Raw genomic sequence first — 20481 nt, forward strand, 5'->3', positions numbered from 1 at the left:
ATCAGTCACCAGGGTTTTACTGTCGTCTCTTCCTTGTCGAGGTGACAGGAGGTTGGAGACCGATCATCGACTTTTCGCCATTGAATAAGTTTGCTTAGCAAACTGCGTTCAAGATGTTGACAGTTCGCACTGTGCTGTTAGCCATCAGGCAATACGACCTCATGCTTTCAATAAACTTGAAGGACACGTACTTTCAAGTACCAGTTCATTGGTCGTCTCGAATGTACCTCCAATTTACCTTCCAGGCACGGTGTACCAGTTCAAAGTCCTGTGCTTCGGACTGTGCACAGCTCCCTAAGTGTTCACGACAGTAGCAGCTTAGGCCCACTCGAGGGGCATCTGCCTACTGATGTACCTCGACGACTGGCTGATTCTCGCTCCCTCGCAGGAGCAGTTGATTCAGGACCGAGACTCGCTTCTAGCAGTTTGTCGTGATCTAGGGATCGTGGTGAATTACGAGAAGTCAATCCTCATCCCCTAACAGAAGGTGAAGTATCTGGGAATGCTGATTGACTTGGGAGCAGCTCGCGTTCTTCCCTCGGAAGAACAGATCAGCAGATTCAGAGAGGTTGCACAGCCATTCCTGCCGCAGGAACAACTTCCAGCCCTCCAGTGGCAAGCTCTTCTAGGGCACCTCTCCTCGCTAGAGAAGCTCGTTCCTTTTGGGTGGATCCATCTCTGCTCCCTTCAGTGGTATCTGAAGGAGCAATGGTCGGCAGCCACCAATCTTCCCTCTCGTCCGGGCCTCATGGAACGAGATGTAAGGGAGGATCTCCTTTAGTGGCTAAATGAGGAAAACCTCATGAGAGAGTTTCTCATAAACCCTCCTCCACCTCAGATCCGTCTGTTCACAGACGCGTCCACGGAAGGTTGGGGTGCACACCTGGACGATTTAGTCGTGTCAGGTGTGTGGTCGGTAGAAGAGAAACACCTGCACATCAGCATGCTGGAAATGATGGCAGTCTCGAGAGTACTCATTCATTTCCAGGCCCGTTTGAAAGAGCACTCTGTAGTGCTGATGAGCGACAACACGTCCGTGGCCGCGTACGTCAACAAGCAAAGGGGCACTCTCTCACGTCCCTTGCAGCAGTTGATGAGGCAGGTGTTTCTGTGGGCAGAGAGTTAACAGGTAACCTTGTCAGTCAGGTATATTCCAGGCAAGAGAAATGTTCTGGCAGACGCCCTAAGTCGCAGAAACCAAGTAATAGGGGCAGAATGGTCTCTTCACCCTTGGGTAGCGAGTCGAGTTCTCGACCTCTGGGGAAAACCATGCATCGTCCTATTCGCAACACGGCACAACGCCAAGCTTCCCGTGTTTTGCTCTCCAGTACCAGATCCCATGGCTGCGTTCGAGGACGCACTGCAACATCCTTGGGATCGACTGGATTGCTACGTGTTTCCCCCATTTTGCTTGCTTTGTGCAGTCCTGTCCCGGGTCCTAGTAACCCCAGGATTCAGGATGACTCTCATTGCTCTACTATGGCCACACATGGAGTGGTTTCCTGATCTGTTGTCGCTCCTGGTCGAGGCATCAAGAGAGCTACCACACTGGCCCAATCTCCTTCTGCAACCCTTGTCGACCAGGTACCACCAGGTGGTGCAGTCGCTCAGACTTCACGCTTGGAGACTATCCAGCATCTCCTAAGAATGTGAGGCTTTTCGCGACTCGCTGCGAGAGAGATGTCAGGGTACCTTAGAAGATCCTCCTCCTCAGTCTACCAGGGGAAGTGGTTGGTATTCTGTGATGTGTAGTGGAAGGGGTATCTCTTCGGTCGGAGCCTCTCTGACTCAGATTGCAGATTTCCTAGTCTTTCTTCGCAGAGATAAGCTCCTTTTGGTTTCTGCCATTAAAGGGTACAGGTCTGCCCTTGCAATGGTGTTCTGTCTGAAGGGCATAGATATCTCCAACGCCCTGGAGATTTATATGCTCGTTAAGAGCTTCGAACAGTCGTGTCCCCTGAGGGAACTTCGAGTTCCCCAGTGGGATGTCACTCTAGATCTCAGGTCTCTTATTCATGCTCCGTACGAACCTTTGAGCCGTGCCTCAGACAGGCACTTGACCCTTAAGACTGTTTTTCTGCTAGCCTTAGCATCAGTTAAGAGAGTCGGGAAGTTACACGGCCTCTCTTGTAATGTCGCTCACGCAGAGAGTTGGAAGGAGATCTCTTAAGTTTTGTGCATTTTACTTGAGGGAGTTTATGCACAAGTCCTTGGACACCTTTGTTCTTAGCCATGTGGTAGCAGCTCAAGCTATTGTCTGACCTCTCCAGTTCCTCTGGGACAAGGAAGTCTCTTGTTTTGATTTTTATGGTATGTTTGGCAGTGTGAAAGCAGTCTACATGTGATCTGCCTTTCTCTCTGTCTCCTCCCTAGGAGTTCCATACATCAAGGCAAGTCTTCCCAGGTAAGATTGCTAGAGTTTGTTTACAGGTATTCTCCCCCGTCTTTTGCTAGGCAGGGAAGACGGTGGATGTATAAACCCTTTGCCTTTTGGTTATGGAGGTTCATCCAGTCACTGTGACCCCAGGGTCAAATGTCTCTTACCTTCACGCTCTCAGGTTGCGCGATAATCTTACCCATCGTGTGACCCAGCTCCCAGTCTCTCAAACCCCACCATCATCATGTCGGGTCAAGATACAGGGGTAGGTGGATTTTGTCCTCTGCTCTCATTTGCGAGCAGGTCTATATCAGAGAAGTTAGCTGTTCACAAGCAGCAAAGGCAGAGCTCCTTCCAACCAGTGAGTCTTCCTATATTAAATAATTACAAGGTTTGTATATCGCGTTGGGACAAATAACAATTTGTCCTAAATTGTATTTTTCCTAGTTCTACAAACCTGTAATCATTTAATATAAATGCCCGCCTCTACCACCACTCTCATGTTCCACATTGAGCCTAAAGTGTTTGAATGAGGAAAGCTGGCTGGCGGTGGGGTTGGGCGGAGCTAAGCTCCACGCCATACCGCCAGCCAACCATTCAGCACAACTGCCTGATTTTCTTTCTCTTTAGCTGTTTCAGCTGAGCTGAAGCAAATTCCTGTATTGAATGATTATTACAGGTTTGTATAGCTAGGAAAAATACAGTTTGGGACAAATTGTCATATCTGTTGGATATTGTTTCATTTTCATACCACAACTCATGTCCATACAGTAACACCGATCTCACTAAACTGATATGTAGCCTGATTTTTGTGTGTAATTTCAGGCGATTTGTCTTCCAAATTCTATTTAACCTAGCCATTGTCTGATTTGCTTTTTTCAATCTTTCATTAAACTCCAATTCTAAAGACCCTGTATTGGGGATCATAGTTCCTAAATATTTAAATGATTCTACCTCATTAAATCTTTCTCCTTTCAATGATATTTCGTCTTCCATTGCACATTCAGTTCTCATTATCTCTGTCTTTCTTATATTTATCTTGAGCCCAACCTCTTGTGATATTTCATGCATTCTGGTAAGCAAATCGTGTGGTGTTCTACTAATAAGGAGAGCGTCATCAGCATACTCTAGGTCTGCTAACTTCCTATTACCAATCCAGTCCAATCCTTCTTCATCTCAAACTGGTCCATGCATTACAAAATCCATGAGGAGGATAAACAACATAGGTGACACATTCCCTTGAAGTACTCCACTGTCCCTGGAAATTTATTTGATAGGATTCCACTAACATTAACTTTGCACTTACTATGCTCATGAACAGACTTAATTGAATTTACACATTTATGAAGAGCTCCATAATAACGCAGCACTCACCACAAAATTGGCTGGTGCACACTGTCAAAGGCTTTTTCATAGTCCACAAATGCCATCAACAGTGGATTCCTATATTCTACACATTACTGTACAACATGTCTTAAAATGAGAATTTATTCAGTACAACTTTTACCTTTTTTAAATCCGCTTGTTCATCTCTCAGCTATTCATCTATCTTTCTCTCTAGCCTTTTTAGAATAAGGAAACTATATATTTTCAGGACAACTGTAATTATTGCCATCAGTCAGATCTTTATTTGCCATTTTCACCAACACTCCTAGCTCCCATTCATCAGGTTTTGTCTCTTCATGCCCCATTTTACAAAATAATCTTGTAAGTATTCTGGGAGTCATTTCATTTTCAGCCAATATCATCTCAGCAGTTATTTCATCGTATCCAGGGGCTTTCCATCTCTTGAGTTTTTTAAGAATAGCTTTAACTTCAAACATACTAAATTCACTCATGGGCACATCAAGATCTTCATCAGCTTCAGGTATACTGAATCAATCAAATTATTCCCTTCATATCTCCTATTCATGACTTCACTAAAGTATTCCATCGAATGTTGCCTCTCTTCATCTTCTGTTGTTATAACACATCCATCTCTCTTTTTGATGGGTATATGCTTCTTCTTTGCCCCAGTAGCGATTTTATTAATAATTCTATGAGCAATTCTTACACCATAGCCGCTCTCTGAATTCATAACTTTGTCAGCCTCATTTGCTTTACTGTCTGAATATTCTCTCCAGTCATTCCTGGCTTTTCTTTTCACTTCACTGTCAATACTGGAATACTTAGCATGCTCTACCTTGTAATTTTCACTACTTCCTCAAAAACTTTCAACAATCAATTTCTGTCTTTGTCTCCTTTTTTAGTATCCCAAGTATCATTTGATATCCATGACTTTCTCCTTGTAACTACATGTCCTAAAACTTCACTACCAACTGACTGGTATAGGTTCTTAATATCACACCATTCTTCGTTAATTGTCTGTCCTTCTTCTCTTAAAGTCTTTAAGACTGCAAATTGATTCCTGCTTTCAGTTGCAAAGGTTTCTCTGTGCTCATCTTCTAGAACCTTAGTTGTATCAAACCTAGGTATCCTATCTACATTTTTGTTGGGTGCTTTCAGTTTTAATTTCAGTGTGGCAATGAGGAGCTGGTGATCACTACCAATATCTGCAACTCTATAGCTTTTCACATTTCTTAAGTCCTCCTCCTCTCTTTATTAATGGCTATGTGATGTATCTGTTTTTTAGAGGTACATAATCCTAATGGCTCAACATCTTTTAATAATAAAAGAGGGCATCCACCATCCCTCTCCATTCCAATGAGAAATACAAAAATACCTATTGCAAATAGGTACAATATTCTACCTGAAAGTAAAGGTGATGAATATTCATGAAAATTTAGATACACTATATCAAAGATTAATGTCAAGGTTCACCATCCCCCTCAACAAATAAGATGGCTGCTTAGAAAAATATCAAGCAAAGCTTAACAAGAGCTACTTGTTCCAACATCTAATACAACCCCTTTCGCTCTTTACTTTGGATATATTTCGGCAAAAGCTGAAAGCCTTAAACATTTTAGTAAGATATAACTGCCTGTCGCTATTTAATGGAGTTAGTGGGGGCAGTAGACCAGCCACTCCTCTTGCATACATTGGTGATATGACGTCACTTTTTACTTTGGCTCAGTAGAGAGCAGACATGCCATCTCTTTCTGATGTTAACCCTGATAATTGTTCATACAAACTGGCTGTTACTTTCATTCTTTTTCTTTTACAGAAGTGCATGTTATTCTTGAGGATCGCTTCTATGAGGTTTTGTCTTGGCGTGAAAGATCGCCCTTGTGGCATCTTCATCTCTGCCTAGGAGACTTATTCTCATGCCCTTTGTCCTGTGTGCAGAGGCTATTCTTGCTGGCAGGAGTCTCCTAGTTGGAATTGGATATCCTCCCAGTGAGTGCAGTTTTGTAGCCAACGAAATAAGTAGTCTGGAAAGGATTCTTCTCCTTCGGGGTCTTCCTCGAAGGCCAAGAAGTCCTAACTTCATACTCCGGCCTCTCGCTCCCTCCCTGTTAACCCTGCTTGATCAGTCTCTTGCTAAGGACAATCTAGTAAGAGTGATGGCTGTTTGACCTCTGGACAACCCTTAATTTTAGAGGACTCTGTCACTTCCCTTAGCAAAGCTGCACCACCCTTGGCTATAGGGATATCTCTTTCCATTGACGCTATGCATCAACTTTGGCCTTCCTATGGTATCTTTGGTTCCCCCTCTAAGGAACGGCTCTTGGAGGTGCTAGTTATGGACACAGCGGGAGCGCACACCTGCCTTGCCAGGGGCTAACTACGGTCTTCCTCCGCAAGACTATGTAGGTGACCCGCCAGAGTTTCTTTTGCCCTTATCTACAGCTATCTCCACTTTTGCTCTTCCACCCTTCGTTCGTGCAGCTTTCGCGTACAAATGAGAGCAGTTGCAGACAAGTATCCCTCGCCGTTATCAGTCTGGGAATCTTCTCGAGGTGAACCCAAAAGCTGATTTATCTCAGTCTTCTCAGCTCGCTGTTTATGCGGTGCTCCCTTAGACTGAGCTTGCGCAGCTCACTGGGGCCCCACAGCATATGAAGCACTAAGCTTTTACACCCGGTATTAAGCTGTTTCTCGTCCATGTGAGAGGCCCTCCTCACCCGAGTGGGTGACCCCTCATGGGGTTAGGAAACAAGTGCTAGATTCATCTATGCCTCGTTCCAGCTCATCGGAGCATTGTTCCTCAGAGCAAGATGACAGCAGGATACAGAGGCTGTTTACAGGTCCTGCCCCTCGCTTGTTACGCCTGTAGAACACAATACTTTGTGAAGCCAGGACCTACGGGACCTGCACCTTGAGCTTTTCTCTCTCTTATAAGTAAGAATACCTCACGCTGCTTCTGTGTGTGTCCGCAAAGACCCTGTTTGCGCAAGGGAATCTTGCGCAGTGTTGCACACCTGACCACTAAGCATTAGTGAGGTGGACAGGTGTGCCCCTCGTGCTGACGAAGAGCTGGGTGTGTGCTACCTCGGTAGCGAGCGCACACTCCTCAGCTCATTTTGATTCGGCATTGCTGAAGCATTCACAGGTGCGCAGCAAGTGCGCTACCTATCACTCTATGCTTTGGCAGCTATAGAGCAGTCACAGGAGCGCTCCACCTTGACTACGCGTACCATATCGATTATTCACCAAAGATCTGCTCGCCCCACTGTGGTAGGAAACATAGTCATGCTCGATGGTGCACGCTACTTTGGTAGCTCGCCGTCTTTCACCTGTTCCCACTACTGTACTGTGGTAGACGCAAGAGCACACCTGTGCACGATACCTAGGTAGCTAGCACCCGGTTGCCCTGTAAACAATCGGGTCACGCGAGCAAGCATGACAGGACATCTGGTCATGCTCGCCCTTTCCTTAGCATGCCTAGGAAAGAAAATAAGAACTCCCTCTTTCGCAGTCCTTCTGCAGGTGCTCCTTCATTTACGAAGGATGCCCCTTGGTTCGTGGAACTGGTTAAGGCAGTTCAGCGGGTGGTTCCCGTACAAGCCCCAGTACCACCTATCATACCACTAACAGGTACCTCTCGTATCCTTCTCAAGGTATCAGAGCCCTCTGGGAAGTGCAGTTCACCCTCAAACCTGAGACGTAGTAGCACTACAGCGAGGCTAGCTCCTCCTCCTACTGCTCCTCACCCTCCTCCTCCTCAAGAGCGGTCATCCAGATACCCAACAGTACCTGGATTCTAAGGCCTCGAACACCTGCCTCGACCCTGAGTGGCCAACGCCTCTCCCAGGGGATACTCTGCACACAAAGACCAGCTTGGGCTCTAGGTCTCAGAGATCTCGTTCAGAGACAATTACCGCCTGTCGACAATCAAAATTGTCCTGTGTGAACTATCCGCTCTCCCCTCGGGAAAGGAATTTTCCTCACTCCTTGCAGCTTTTACAGTCCAACCCAGAGAGATAAAGGACATGAAGGCCCTTCCAAAGAAGTGGATCTTGAGACCTGACCCTCCAGATCTATGAAAGGTTTGGTATCAGCCTCAGCAAGACCAGAGTAACGTCTGGCTCCCAGTGTGACAATTGACCCACCCTGGGCTCCTTTGTGTGCGAGCTTGGGAGTGGATGACCCTCTTGATGATGGTTCAGACCATTCTGGTGACATATTGCCCATGTCTGCCAGTCCTAAGATCTCGCAGGAGTTTCCCAGTCCCTTAGGGAAGTGAACTCATCTTGTTCGCTTCTCCCACCATATGTATGACAGAAGAAGTATTACGAGATAGTTTACAAGATTCGTCTCCTCTACCATTGGATCCAGCTATTCTGGCTTTGACGCAGAAACCGGACATTGAAAAGTTGGCAGCATTATCAGTGACGTTTTCGGCAATGGTTGCCATGAAATGTGGAGCTGGTTGCAAAGTGCACTATGCAAGCCACTTCATGGTTGGAATACTGGTTGGGCTCGGTAGGGTATCTCTTCCGGAATGAAGATTATGCCTCCGTGCAGAAAGGGAAGGCATTCTCCATCTCTTTTCTTTCCATTGCCAGGACGGTGGAGTTATTGACTCATAACGTGGTTAATCAGTGGATCAACTAGATTCTGAAACAACGTGACTTTGTTGTTTCAAGATTCCAAAGACATGTGCTGAGAAGAGAAGCACTCAAACTGTGCAATGCGTCGATGGAGGGTCCTTCCCTCTTCAACGTAGACGACATCGACCTAGTTGCTGAGCACTGGAGGAAGGAGAGTCAAGACTCCCTCCTCCATAGGGCGATAGTATCATGCCCTTACTCCTCAACACCAGCCCCGTAGAGATCGTCTCTGGCAAATGTTAGGGGCATAAGAGTGGGTTGCATGCCCCTAAGCAATCGACATTAAGGAAACAAGGCCCCAAGCAGCCCTTTTATGCTAGAGGAGCACATGGCAGAGGGGATAGAGGAGGTAGATGTGGCCATGCCTGCTAAGGTGACATTCCTCTTATCCGAACACCTTTGGGAGAATGCGCACAGAGCAGGTGTCAGAGGTGGATGATACATGGAGCCGAACCTTGGTCGGTCTTTGTCCTCTGCATCGGCTACCACGTCCCGTTCACTCCTTCTCTCCCTATTTGGACTCGTCAGCCAGTGATGTCTTGTTCCTACGCAAAGGGATTCGCCAAGAAACAGGCTCTCCTGGCTGAAGTACAGACGATCACAGAGAAAAACGCTCTCCAAGAGGTCCCAGACAGGTTCCCAGGCTTCTACAGTTGACTTTCTTGCAGAAAAGGCATCTGAAGGCTGGAAACCAGTCATCGATCTCTCTGCCCTGAACGAGTTTGTTGAACAAACTCCAGTCAAGATGCAGACAGCAAAAAAGGTCAGATAGGTCATCATACCAAAGGACTTCATGATAACACTGGACCTGAAAGATGCGAACTTCCAGATCCCGATCCATTCATCATCAAGGAAGTACCTAAGATTCATTCTTAACACAAGAATATACCAGTTCAAGGTGCCGTGCTTTGGCCTGTCCACAGCCGCTCAGGTATTCACAAGGATTATTTTACTTGCTTGAACCTGGGCTCAAAAGAAAGACATTTGTCCATTATGTTACCTAGATGATTGGCTGATTCTAGCAGACTTGGCTGAGACCCTTTTCGTACATCAAGACAGACTTCTCAAGTTTTGCTCCGATGTGGGGATCATTGTATATACGAGAAGTCCTCTCTGCAACCATCTTGGAAACTGGTATAGCTGAGGATGCAAATAGACATCCACGCAGCATGTCCCTCTCTGATGCAAGACTCACTACTTGAACATCAATAGCTTTGCCTGTTAGGACATCTGACCTTCTTAGAGCTTCTGGTGTCAAATGGTCGTCTTCGCATCCATTCCCTCCAGTGGCAGCTGAAGACCTATTTGTCTCAGCATAATGACCCCCGAACATTCATGTTCCGATGGGGCCTGAGCAAAAGAGACCTTAGGTGGTGACTGCTAGACACCAACTTCCTCAGGGGAGTAGACCTTCTTTCTCCTCCCCAGATTTGATGCTCCTCACGGCCTCCAGATTGTGGTTCGAGTCCAAGTAGTATTGCTACATAAACTTCTTGGAAAGGAGAGCATTCTTTATGGCTCTCAAGCAATTACAACAGCTCCTTTCAGGACACTTTGTGGTGCTGATGAGTGACAACACCATGGTAGTGGCGTATGTAAACAAGCAAGAAGGTACTTTTTTATAGCAACTATGCCTCATAGCATAACCGCAACTGGGTGAATTTTTATTTAATAAGTTATACGGTTCTTTGTATCTCTAAAGCCTGAATCCGTGATGATAGAATCCGCGAATATCGAGGGCTAACTGTAATCTTACTCATTGTTTCATAGTGTTTAGTACATTTCCTATAAAGGGCAATAATGATCTCTTGTTTTGATTAGGCCTAATAATACCTTCTATATTGTCTAACAACCAGTTTAAGAGATTTGATATATTAGTTTGATCATTCAAATTAATCCAACTATTCAATATTTTTTTCAGTTCTTGAAGCTTCCCTTCATTTTGTGACACTGAATCTGCATTAAGTTTCATTATGGCAAAGTCTGTGTAAATTTGAGCAATGCTACGAGTTCCTCGTATGGCTCCACGCTCAATGTCTATCTCGCATATAATACCTGTGAGTGGCATCAGGAGTATCAGAAATCTCTTTATACACCAACTGTTGTTTAATTTTTGAGAAGACCAGGGTTTAGTTTTAATCACTTCTAGGTAATTCCAATACACAAATCTTATATCTCTGTTATTCTCATTGTGAATTTGGTATTTATTACCCCCTTTTGACACAGATATCTTTTTATTAGCCCCTTCCCTTACATGCACCTGTACACAGACTTGTTAAACTACTTCAATTGTTGGTGCAATTGCCTTCAAGTTATAATAGTGCTTATTTGTTACCTGTCTTTTCTTTTCTTTAGAGACTATCTTGTCTGTTGTATTGTTTCATAAATACTTACAAAGTTCCATTCATTATATTTTCATAGTTATAAATGTCTTATGTGATTTAGTTTTTTATAAGAGTGTGTTTGGCATTTGTTTTTGATATCCATATACAGGTAACAGAAAGTGTGGGGTTTTACGTACAGTACTATGATGTTAACTGTGTTATTTGTCGTAAATTGTACATATCTTATGTATTCATCCCAGTTCACTGTTTATGGTGTCACAATAGTTCTTAAGAGATCCTCAATATTCTTATTCACCCTTTCTACTGTCTCAATTTTAACTTGATTTATAAGCAAAAATCTCACATTTTCCAATTTCAAAGAATTTACATAATTGTGTTAAGACAAAACTCACTTTACATTCATTCCTAACCCTCTATTCTTTATCACTCCTTTCACTGCCTCCCAACACTTTACATCCTTCATTCACTCTCTGGTGTTCATCTGCTTCCACTCCAACATTTGCTGCAACCACCGACCCCAAGTACCTATACTGATCTACTTCCTCAAGTAACTCTTCATTCAGCATGACATTCAATCTAGCACCATTTTCCCTTATTTTGTATCTCATAATATTAGACTTACCCACATTAACTCTCAACTTCCTTCTATCACACGCCATTCCAAACTTTCATTAATACACCCAGCTTCTCCTCTGAGTCTGCAACCAATAGAGTATCATCCACAAACACCTGATTCACATCCCACTCATGATCATCCACAAACATCTGATTCACATCCCACTCATGATCACTCTCATCTATCAGTTTCAATCCTCAACCAAGCACTCAAGCATCCACCTCTCTCACCACTCCATTAACCAACAAATTGAACAACCTTGGCAACATCACACATCCCTGTCTCAGCCTCACTCACTGGAAACCATTCACTCAGTTCATTCCTTGAAATCACTCGCTTACGTCATTCCCTATCCTAACACACTTTACTGCCTATGTATAAACTCTTCACTGCTTGCAATAACCTTCCACCAGTTCCATATAACCTCATCACATTTCACTTTGCTTCTCTATCAATTCTATCAAAAGCTTTTTCCAGATCCATAAATGCAACAAATACCTCCTTATCTTTTGCTAAATATTTCCCTCATATCTGCCTAACGGTAAAAATCTGATCCATACATTCTCTACCTCCTCTGAAGCCACCCTGCACTTTTAAGATTGCATCCTCTGTTTTATCCTTAATCCTATTAATTATCTACCAACACTTTTTCAACTACAGTCAACAAACTAATACCCCTAGAGTTATAACACTCATGCACATCTCCCTTACCTTTGTATAGCAGAACAATACACGCACACACCCAGTCTACTGGTACCATTGACAACATAAAACAGCTATTGAACAATCTCACCAACCATTCAAGCACAGTCACACTCTTCCGTTAACATCTCATCCCTCACACCATCCATACCAGGTACTTTTCCTGCTCTCGTTACATCTAGTGCTCTTTTCCCTTCCTCTTGTGTAGTCTCATCTCTTCTCCCATCACTGGCACCTCAACACCTGCAACAGCAATTATATCTGCCTCTTATTATCCTCAACATTCAACAACCTATCAAAATATTCAGTCCACCTTTCCCTTGCCCTCTCTTTTTAACAACCTTCCATTTTCATCTTTTACCATCTCTCATTCGTCCGTCTACCTTCCTAACTGTCTTCACTTCTTTCCAAAACTACTAATTACACTCTTCATATGATCCCTGACCCCACCTCCAGTCAGCTGCCTTCTTTGCCTCAGCTACCCTACATTTTACTGCCACATTTTTCTCTATATCTTTCATATTATTTCTCTATACTATTATGCTGCAGCTATTCTTTAAATGCTCTCATTTTCTCTTCCACTTTCATCTTCACTCCTTCATTCCACAACTCACTACCATTCCTCATGCTGCCTCCAACAATCCTCTCACCACACACATCATTTGCATGCCCAACAAAATTTTCTTTCACTAATTTCCAATCATCCTCTAGATTACCAGTTTCAGTCACTTTCACCTTGTCATATGCCACTTCCATCCTTTCTTGATACTCACTTTTAACCTCTGTTTTTTTTTTTTTTTTCAACTCTACTACCTTCACTACCTCCTTTTTAGATCCCCCCATTCTATTTTCCCACTCGTTTGCTTCAACTAAAAAATGAGCAGACTTACCTTTAGCCATACCTCTAAACAAGTGGACATCTTTCAATCTTTCAAACATACTTTTTGTTATCACCACATAATTCATCAATGCCCTTTCTACCACGCTTCCATTTTCCACTCTTACCCATGTATACTTATTTATATTGGTCTTCTTGAACTACCTATCACCAGCTCTTGTTCAACACACATATGTACCAGTCTCTCACCACTCTCAATGTTACCTGGTATCCCATACTTTCTAGTGATACCTTCTACCTCTTCAGCACCCATTTTGGCATTTAAGTCACCCATCACACCCACATATTTCCTTCTACTCAGTCCTTCTACACACCTAGTTAACTCATTCCAGAATTTATTCTGCTCTTCTTCACTTTTCTCACACCCCAGCCTATATACACCAACAAAAGCCCAACATTCCCTACCCAACCTATTCCTTGGAATTATAATTACTGTACCTATAGTTTATATTATGTCCTTCAAATGGTCTTTGATCCACAGTGGCTCCACTTGGCTTGTAATGAAAAATGATCTCATTGCTCCTCTGTTCTGACAAGCGGTACATGAATGAGCTCCTCACGACAATCAAGTGGGTCATTACTTTGATGATGTGTTTGACTTAATGATGAGCAACTATAGTTATATACTGATTGGAGGGTATTGTAAACACAGTCAATTACCAAAATAGATGAAATTACACTAAATTTTTAAATCGATTAAGCCTCCCCTGGTAGACATCTTCTTGTGGTGAAAGTCTTGCTGGAACTGAAACAAGAGGGGTTTAAAAATGGGCTGTTATATAGTAACATCTAGGAACTAATACATAAGTATTTGGAAGCTCTTGATTAGCTAAGAAAACCAGATAATGATTACGTCATGGAAAATAGAGCAAATGCCACAAGCGAATGCAAACAATGCTTGCGCTGTAAGTCCAGCTCAGTCTTCCAAAAGTAAATAACGGTCTTAGGCAAGGAAATAGTATTAACATTTTAATTGATTATTACTTAATAAGATCCAGACCCCATTAAACATACAGAATAAAATACCAGAATAGCCAGCACTCCTCCATTTCTTGTAGTGAATTCCAGTTTTGCTAGAAGTTAAGATAACATATATCAACCCAATAATAAAGGGATTTTGACAAAGGAAAAATCTATTTCTGGGCGAGGAACCTGTGTCGCCCTGTGGAATGCTCCTTAAAGCACCATTTCTAAGGCATAAATATTGCTAAATATACCAGAGATAAAAGGAATGCATGGAATGCCAGGAATTAACCCAGCTCGCTCACTCAATGAGTGTCGGTATAATTACTGGGGCGTGATAGAACCATGACCATAGGTCCTGCACCAGTTAGACCTCTCCTTCATCATCCCCTTCTACGACTATCCTCCCTTCACCCCTACACTTCCGCACCCCACTACCTTTATTCCTCCTAGCACCCCAAGCTTGGACCAGCGAGGGTAAGGGAAAAGAAGGGTGGGTTCACTGGGCGACATACAGTAGGTTCCTCGCCCAGAAATAGATTTTTCCTTCCTCAAAATCCCTTTTCTGGGCTCGACCTGTGTCGCTTCGTGAAATCATAACAGAGAAATGGTCCCAAGCTTGGAAACACTCAAAAATAAGGAACTAAAATTAAAAACAGAACATGTAATTAAGAGAGTTTAATAACCAAACAGAAACTTTCAAAAACAAAAAGTACAGAAGACAGGGAACTTCTCAAAATAAACAGCCAGATATTCTGGTGAAACTCTCAAGAATCAAAAATTAAAATATAACAAACAAAGGCATAAATACATAATACACATCATAAACAGAGGGTAGGGTGTAAACCAATGAATATCAAGGGACGGTAGGGAGAGTAGGCTAGGCAGGTTACGGCCCCCTCTGTAAAGGGAGACAAGGCAAAAAGAAAAAAGGGGAGTAAAAAAGACAGGAGCTAATTATAATGGTTCTTCTATATCCAGAGGAACTATATTCACAGCCGCCACTGCTGATAATTTAAGGGCCTCCAAAGATTTCAAATGGTGGCATTTAAAGACTGTAGGTGATTTCCAATCGGTATATCGTTTCAAGTCTTCAAAGTTCATGTGATGGAAATAATTAACCGAGGTCGCCACTGCCCGGACATCATGGGCATGGGGGACTGAATGAGGACTGGCTTGTTTAATAAAGTAAAGAATCTGCTGCCTAATCCCCTTCAGGGAAAGTGTTCCTCCATGTTCTCGAACAAACAAAGGGCCTGAAGACGTATCAGAAGTTCTACTTAAGTAAGCTTTCTGAGTGTAGACAGGGCACAGGGAGAGATCCTGAGATAGTGGAACAATCTTCCACGGAGTCCATCGAGACTGAGGATCCCCATTCTTTGCTAAGAAACGCCTAATTGGTGATAGCAGTACCTCTCCAGACGAAAGAAAGTCAATGTGACCCGGTTCTCTAGATAAAGCCGAGAGTTCAGATATTCTGGCTCCAGAAGCTAAGCTTATCAAAAATAACGTTTTCCTAAGAAGCGTTATGTAGGAGCATGAGTCGTTATCAGTGTCAAAAGCCAATTTAAGGACATCATTGAGAAACCAAGAGACCGCGTGTGGATGGGTTGCCGGTTTCAGTCTAGCACAAGCCTTGGGAATAGATGAGAAATATGAATCCGTAAGATCAATATTGAACCCGAATTGAAAAATTTCTTCAAGGCGGACTTAATCATGGTAATAGTACTAGTTCAAAATTCTATTATAAATTTAGCTATACAAACTGGAGTCATTATAGTAAATTTCTCTCTCAACCATCCCTTTTAGTCTTGAGGCAGAAGGATAAAGATGACTTGACTCGAGCCAGGCATGTAGGCGGATCATCTCACCCACGTGTTGTTAACTAACTACCCGGTTCAGTTTTCACTGGGCATTCAAACTTACATGGAACACAACTTCTATTTAAAAGGACACATTTACATACCTAGGAAAAATACAAATTACATCACTTTTGAAATTTTGTATTTTGAGTCGAAAGATTTAGAATCTTAGTTAATGCTTGTTGTAATGCTATATTTTAAATGTTAATAGTACAATACTTTCCTACTTATATTTATCTTCTTGCAGGTTGAATATACTCAGCGGCAAATAAAGGAGTTATTGTCTATGATTAATGAAGGTAACAGAGCTCAATTTGGACAACGACAGATGTCTGGATTAGCACGAACTGTTTCAGCCTTTGGTATTGTTGGTTTTATCAGATTTTTGGAAGGATATTATATCATCTTGGTTACTAAACGGCGTAAAGTTGCTGTTATTGGACTACATACTATATATAAGGTATTTTATTTTTATCTTTTGTTCTAGCAGCTCAAATTGGATAAGATTGAAAGATATTTTTTTACTTTAAAAACCTTATCTCAAAAGAAAATATAATATTAGAATTAGAATACTGTACAGTACCTGCATGTAATACAGTAAGTGCCATATTATTATTATTATTATTATTACTTGCTAACTACAACCCTAGTTGGAAAAGCTGGATGCTATAATCCCAAGGGCTCCAACAGGGAAAATAACTCGGTGAAATAAGGAAATATACTACAAGAGAAGTTTAAGAATAATAACAATATTAAAATAAATCTATTATATACTGTACTAACTGTAAAAACTTCAAAACTAGAGGAAGAGAAATAAGATAGAATAGTGTGCTCAAGTGTACCCTCAAGCAAGAAAACTCTACCCCAAGACAGTGGAAGACCACGTTTTACGGAGGCTATGGCACTACTCAAGACTAGAGAACAATGGTTTGATTTTGGCGTGTCCTTCTCCTAGAAGAGCTGCTTGCCACAGCTAAAGCATCTCTTCTGCCCATAGATAAGAACTAGATGTATTTCAAGAGTGGATTCTTTTGTTAAAAGGTCTGTAAGTCTAACATAGTTGATCAGTGCATCTACCTCATAACCTTCCACTCTACCCTCCAATTATTTTTAATCAGCTGATGTCATCACTACTATTAAGTTAGCCTGTGTATATGTTAAGAATTCTCTCGATAATTTGTATATAAAACTTTTAAAAAGTAGTCACATGATTTATTTTCTATTTTACACTTATTTTGATAACCACCATAGGGTTACTAATAATTTGTATTCCAGATTGTTAGGGTAATTATTAAATTTCTGCAATTGGTAGTTTGGAGAGTCAGTGATGAAAGTAAAAAATTATTATATTTGGAAGTGACAGTTTTCCTTTTGAAAAGATAATGGAGATTGAGTCTTCATTATCTTTATAGACTGCCTAGGTTGGTAGGAAGCTAAGTTAGTATAGTGCAAATATGAATGAATGGATGAAATCTATATTATTTAAATGAAACTTACTTCGTAGTCATAACGCTTTAACAATCGAAGCCGCCTGTTTCTTGACCTTTGACTAAAAAATCAAATCTATCTGGTGAAACTACAATCTTTCATTCGAGCGAGTTTTGCCCGACTGTCCAACCCAACAGGCAACATAATTGATAGTTTGTAATTTGATTCACCCCTAATGAGTCAATATAGATGAAAAGGAACACAATGTTGGGCTCAGATAGAAATAAATTTCTACCTCATACTGGGATTGAACCCTAGTATCTGATGAAAAGCAAGGCTGCCATCAATGATGCCTCCAGAAGCTCTAAAAGAAGTCATTACGAAAGTGCTAATTGCATTCCAGGATGTATTTCTACTTAGCTCACACAAATCCTTGAACTCTATTCTTGCCAGCATCCTACATACTTTGTAGATTTCGATCTGTATGACAAACAAGTTTCTGATAAAAACAAATTTAGATTTTATAACTTCGAAGATATTTTCCTTACAGACATCAATTGTATATAAAATTCCTCCTCTCATTCCTTCAATCTCACTTTATCACATTTAGTCTTATGAAAAAGAATGAAGATGGTTACTTCCTACCTATGGGACAGAAGCACACATCAGTGGACAGGTTTATTGTAGCTATTTTGCTACTGTTTACAAGACAAGAAAACATATGGACGGGAGATGCAATCTTAAATGTTGGATTGTAGGTGATACATGTATATGTTTAAAAAAAAAAGTTTTTGTTTTTTCCTCTAAAATTCATAGTTAAAATTGTGATCACAATTATTCTAGGTTGAAGACACCACAATGATCTACATTCCACACGAATCCGTACGTAAGCAAAGTGATGACGAGTCAAAATATGTGAGACTATTCCAGAATATTGATCTTTCATCCAACTTTTATTTTAGGTTTGTATATCAGTAGCACATCAGTATTAGAATGATAAAATTATTGTATTTTTATAGTGTGATCTGCATTTCATGCATACTGTGTAAGGTCATTCCAGAATATTGATCTTTCATCAAATTTTATTTTAGTATTGTATGTTAGAATTGAACATAAGAACTAAAACTCAAATTATTGCATTTTTCTTTCAAACTTTGAGAATAAGACAATTTTTATGCTGAGAAATGGGGACGTGTCTAGGAAATCTTTATTCTCAGGAGAAAGAGAGATACTAATGTCACAACATGCATATTTTATTGCAAACTTTTTGACATTTCAAATGTCACCATCAGTGCTACCTAAAGTAAAAACAAAAGAAACTATACAATTTCAATTTAAAAATTACATAAAATAAGTAAAGAATTATCAAAAAGTACATACAAATTAAATAAAAAATCAGTCTTGTTTTATTTATTCAATTTGTAATTCTACTTATTTTATGTAATTTTTAATTTGAAATTGTGTTGTTCCTTTTATCTTTACTTTAGGTAGTACTGATAGTGACATTTGAAATGTCGAAACATTTACAATAATTATGTATGTGGCGACATTAGTGTTTCTGTTTCTCCTGTCTTTATGATATCACGAATTTACAGTATTCCTTGTTTTTTTTCTTTGCAGTTATAGTTATGATTTAACCCACAGTCTGCAGTACAATATGTCACCTCCAACGGAAATACCTCATGATGTGCTTTTAAGCTTTAAGGGTCCACCAGCAGAAGGTATTGATGAACTTTTATGAATTTTCATTTACTGTATATTCACATAGTTTCTATAGAGTGATTTTTTTTTTGTTTATAGGTAATTTTGTATACTTCTCTTCTGTTTAATTTTTTCTTAAATTTCTTTCATTTTACCTTGTCTGATGACAATTTTAAATACAGGGATACTTGTATCATCATTATCATCATCATCAATCATCATCCTCCATTATCCATCATCCTTCATCATACGCCTGTTGACGCAAAGAACCTTGGTTAGATTTTGCCAGTTGTCTCTATCTTGACATTTTAAATCGATACTTCTCTTCATCACCTCCTACTTATGCTTTATAGTCCTCAACTATGTAGGCCTGGGTCTTTCAACTTTTCAAGTGCTTTGTGAAGCCCAGTTGAAAGTTTGGTGAACTAATCTCTCTTGGGGAGTGCAAAGAGCATGCCCAAACCATCTCCAATCTACTTCTTACCATGATCTCATGCACATATGGCACTTGAGTAATTTCTCTTTTACATAGTATTATATCTAATCCTGTCCTACCATTTAACTCCCTATATTCTTCAGAGGCCTTTATTCTCAAATCTACAAAATCTGTCTGTGTGTGTGTGTGTAAATAAGAATATAGTTGGTTGTTGCATTTTAACCACTGTATTACAATTTTTTTATCAGGGGAAGATGAGAACACTGACAGTTTTTCTAACTCATCTTCAGGCACAAAGGAAGGGAGTGGATCAAGAAATAAAGATAATTCTAATGAGAGGTATGTCACAATATTTTGCTTAGTTATTTCTTTAATTTTTTTAATACAACTTTTTAAATTACATCCCATGTAAAATTAACTGCCTTTGCCTTTTCAGTCCACCAAGTAAGAAAAAGGAAAAAGTGAAGGGGTGCATCCCAGAAGGTACAAATTCCACAAAGAAAAGCAGTTCTACAATTTACTATGGTGTCCGTAACAAACCTCACAAGAAGTTTATTTGGAACGGTTATCTTCTGAAACCTGTTGAAGACATTTTGCATCCGGCCTGGATATTGCCAATTACTCATGGATTTGTTGCACAGGTTAGACTTCAATAAGTTCAGTATTTTAGCATTGAATTGTATAAAAGAAACTTTTGTTATCATAATTGTACAAGCTGTATATTCTCATAGTGTGCCCTAATCTACAAACATAGTGTATTGACCATCATGTAGTGATGGGTTGTGTTGGTGCCTCTTCTTCATCGGAAAAATTGCTTTGTTTAATTGATAGTAACATATTTCTATTCTAGTTGCTTGAGAGTATATTATAGGCATTCATTGTTAGTGTGGAGAAGACTTCATCCGTTATAGTATGACTACCAGTCAGGTGGCGGTTTTCTGTCATTCAGACGCAACTGGAAAATAAGTATTTAATGATCATGTGTTCAGTGTTTATTTACAAACTTGAGTTGAAAATTGAAATTGATGCGCGGTACTGCTACTGATATTGCCATGAAAGTAAGCAGTACAATCTGGGGCTAAAATTTATCGATGCAGTTTTTCTGGAGTGGTAATTAAATATTAGTAATTCCATCAATGTGGAGATCATTTGACTGGCCA

The 20481-nt window shown here is 40.9% G+C and overlaps 1 protein-coding gene across 1 annotated transcript in view; it reads left to right on the forward strand.

Annotated features, from left to right (window-relative positions):
• LOC137615798 (polyphosphoinositide phosphatase-like) overlaps window positions 1-19992 on the forward strand; it is a 62631-nt gene extending 42639 nt beyond the window's left edge. Inside the window, exons 4-8 of the mRNA XM_068345491.1 lie at window positions 16004-16216; window positions 18028-18146; window positions 18805-18905; window positions 19570-19660; window positions 19758-19992. Coding sequence (XP_068201592.1) covers window positions 16004-16216; window positions 18028-18146; window positions 18805-18905; window positions 19570-19660; window positions 19758-19977 — 744 coding nt within the window. The 3' untranslated portion in view covers window positions 19978-19992. The remainder of the gene's footprint in view (window positions 1-16003; window positions 16217-18027; window positions 18147-18804; window positions 18906-19569; window positions 19661-19757) is intronic.
• Window positions 19993-20481: the final 489 nt, after the last annotated feature.

This window comes from Palaemon carinicauda, chromosome 22 (assembly GCF_036898095.1).
Source record: "Palaemon carinicauda isolate YSFRI2023 chromosome 22, ASM3689809v2, whole genome shotgun sequence".
NCBI lineage: Eukaryota > Metazoa > Arthropoda > Malacostraca > Decapoda > Palaemonidae > Palaemon > Palaemon carinicauda.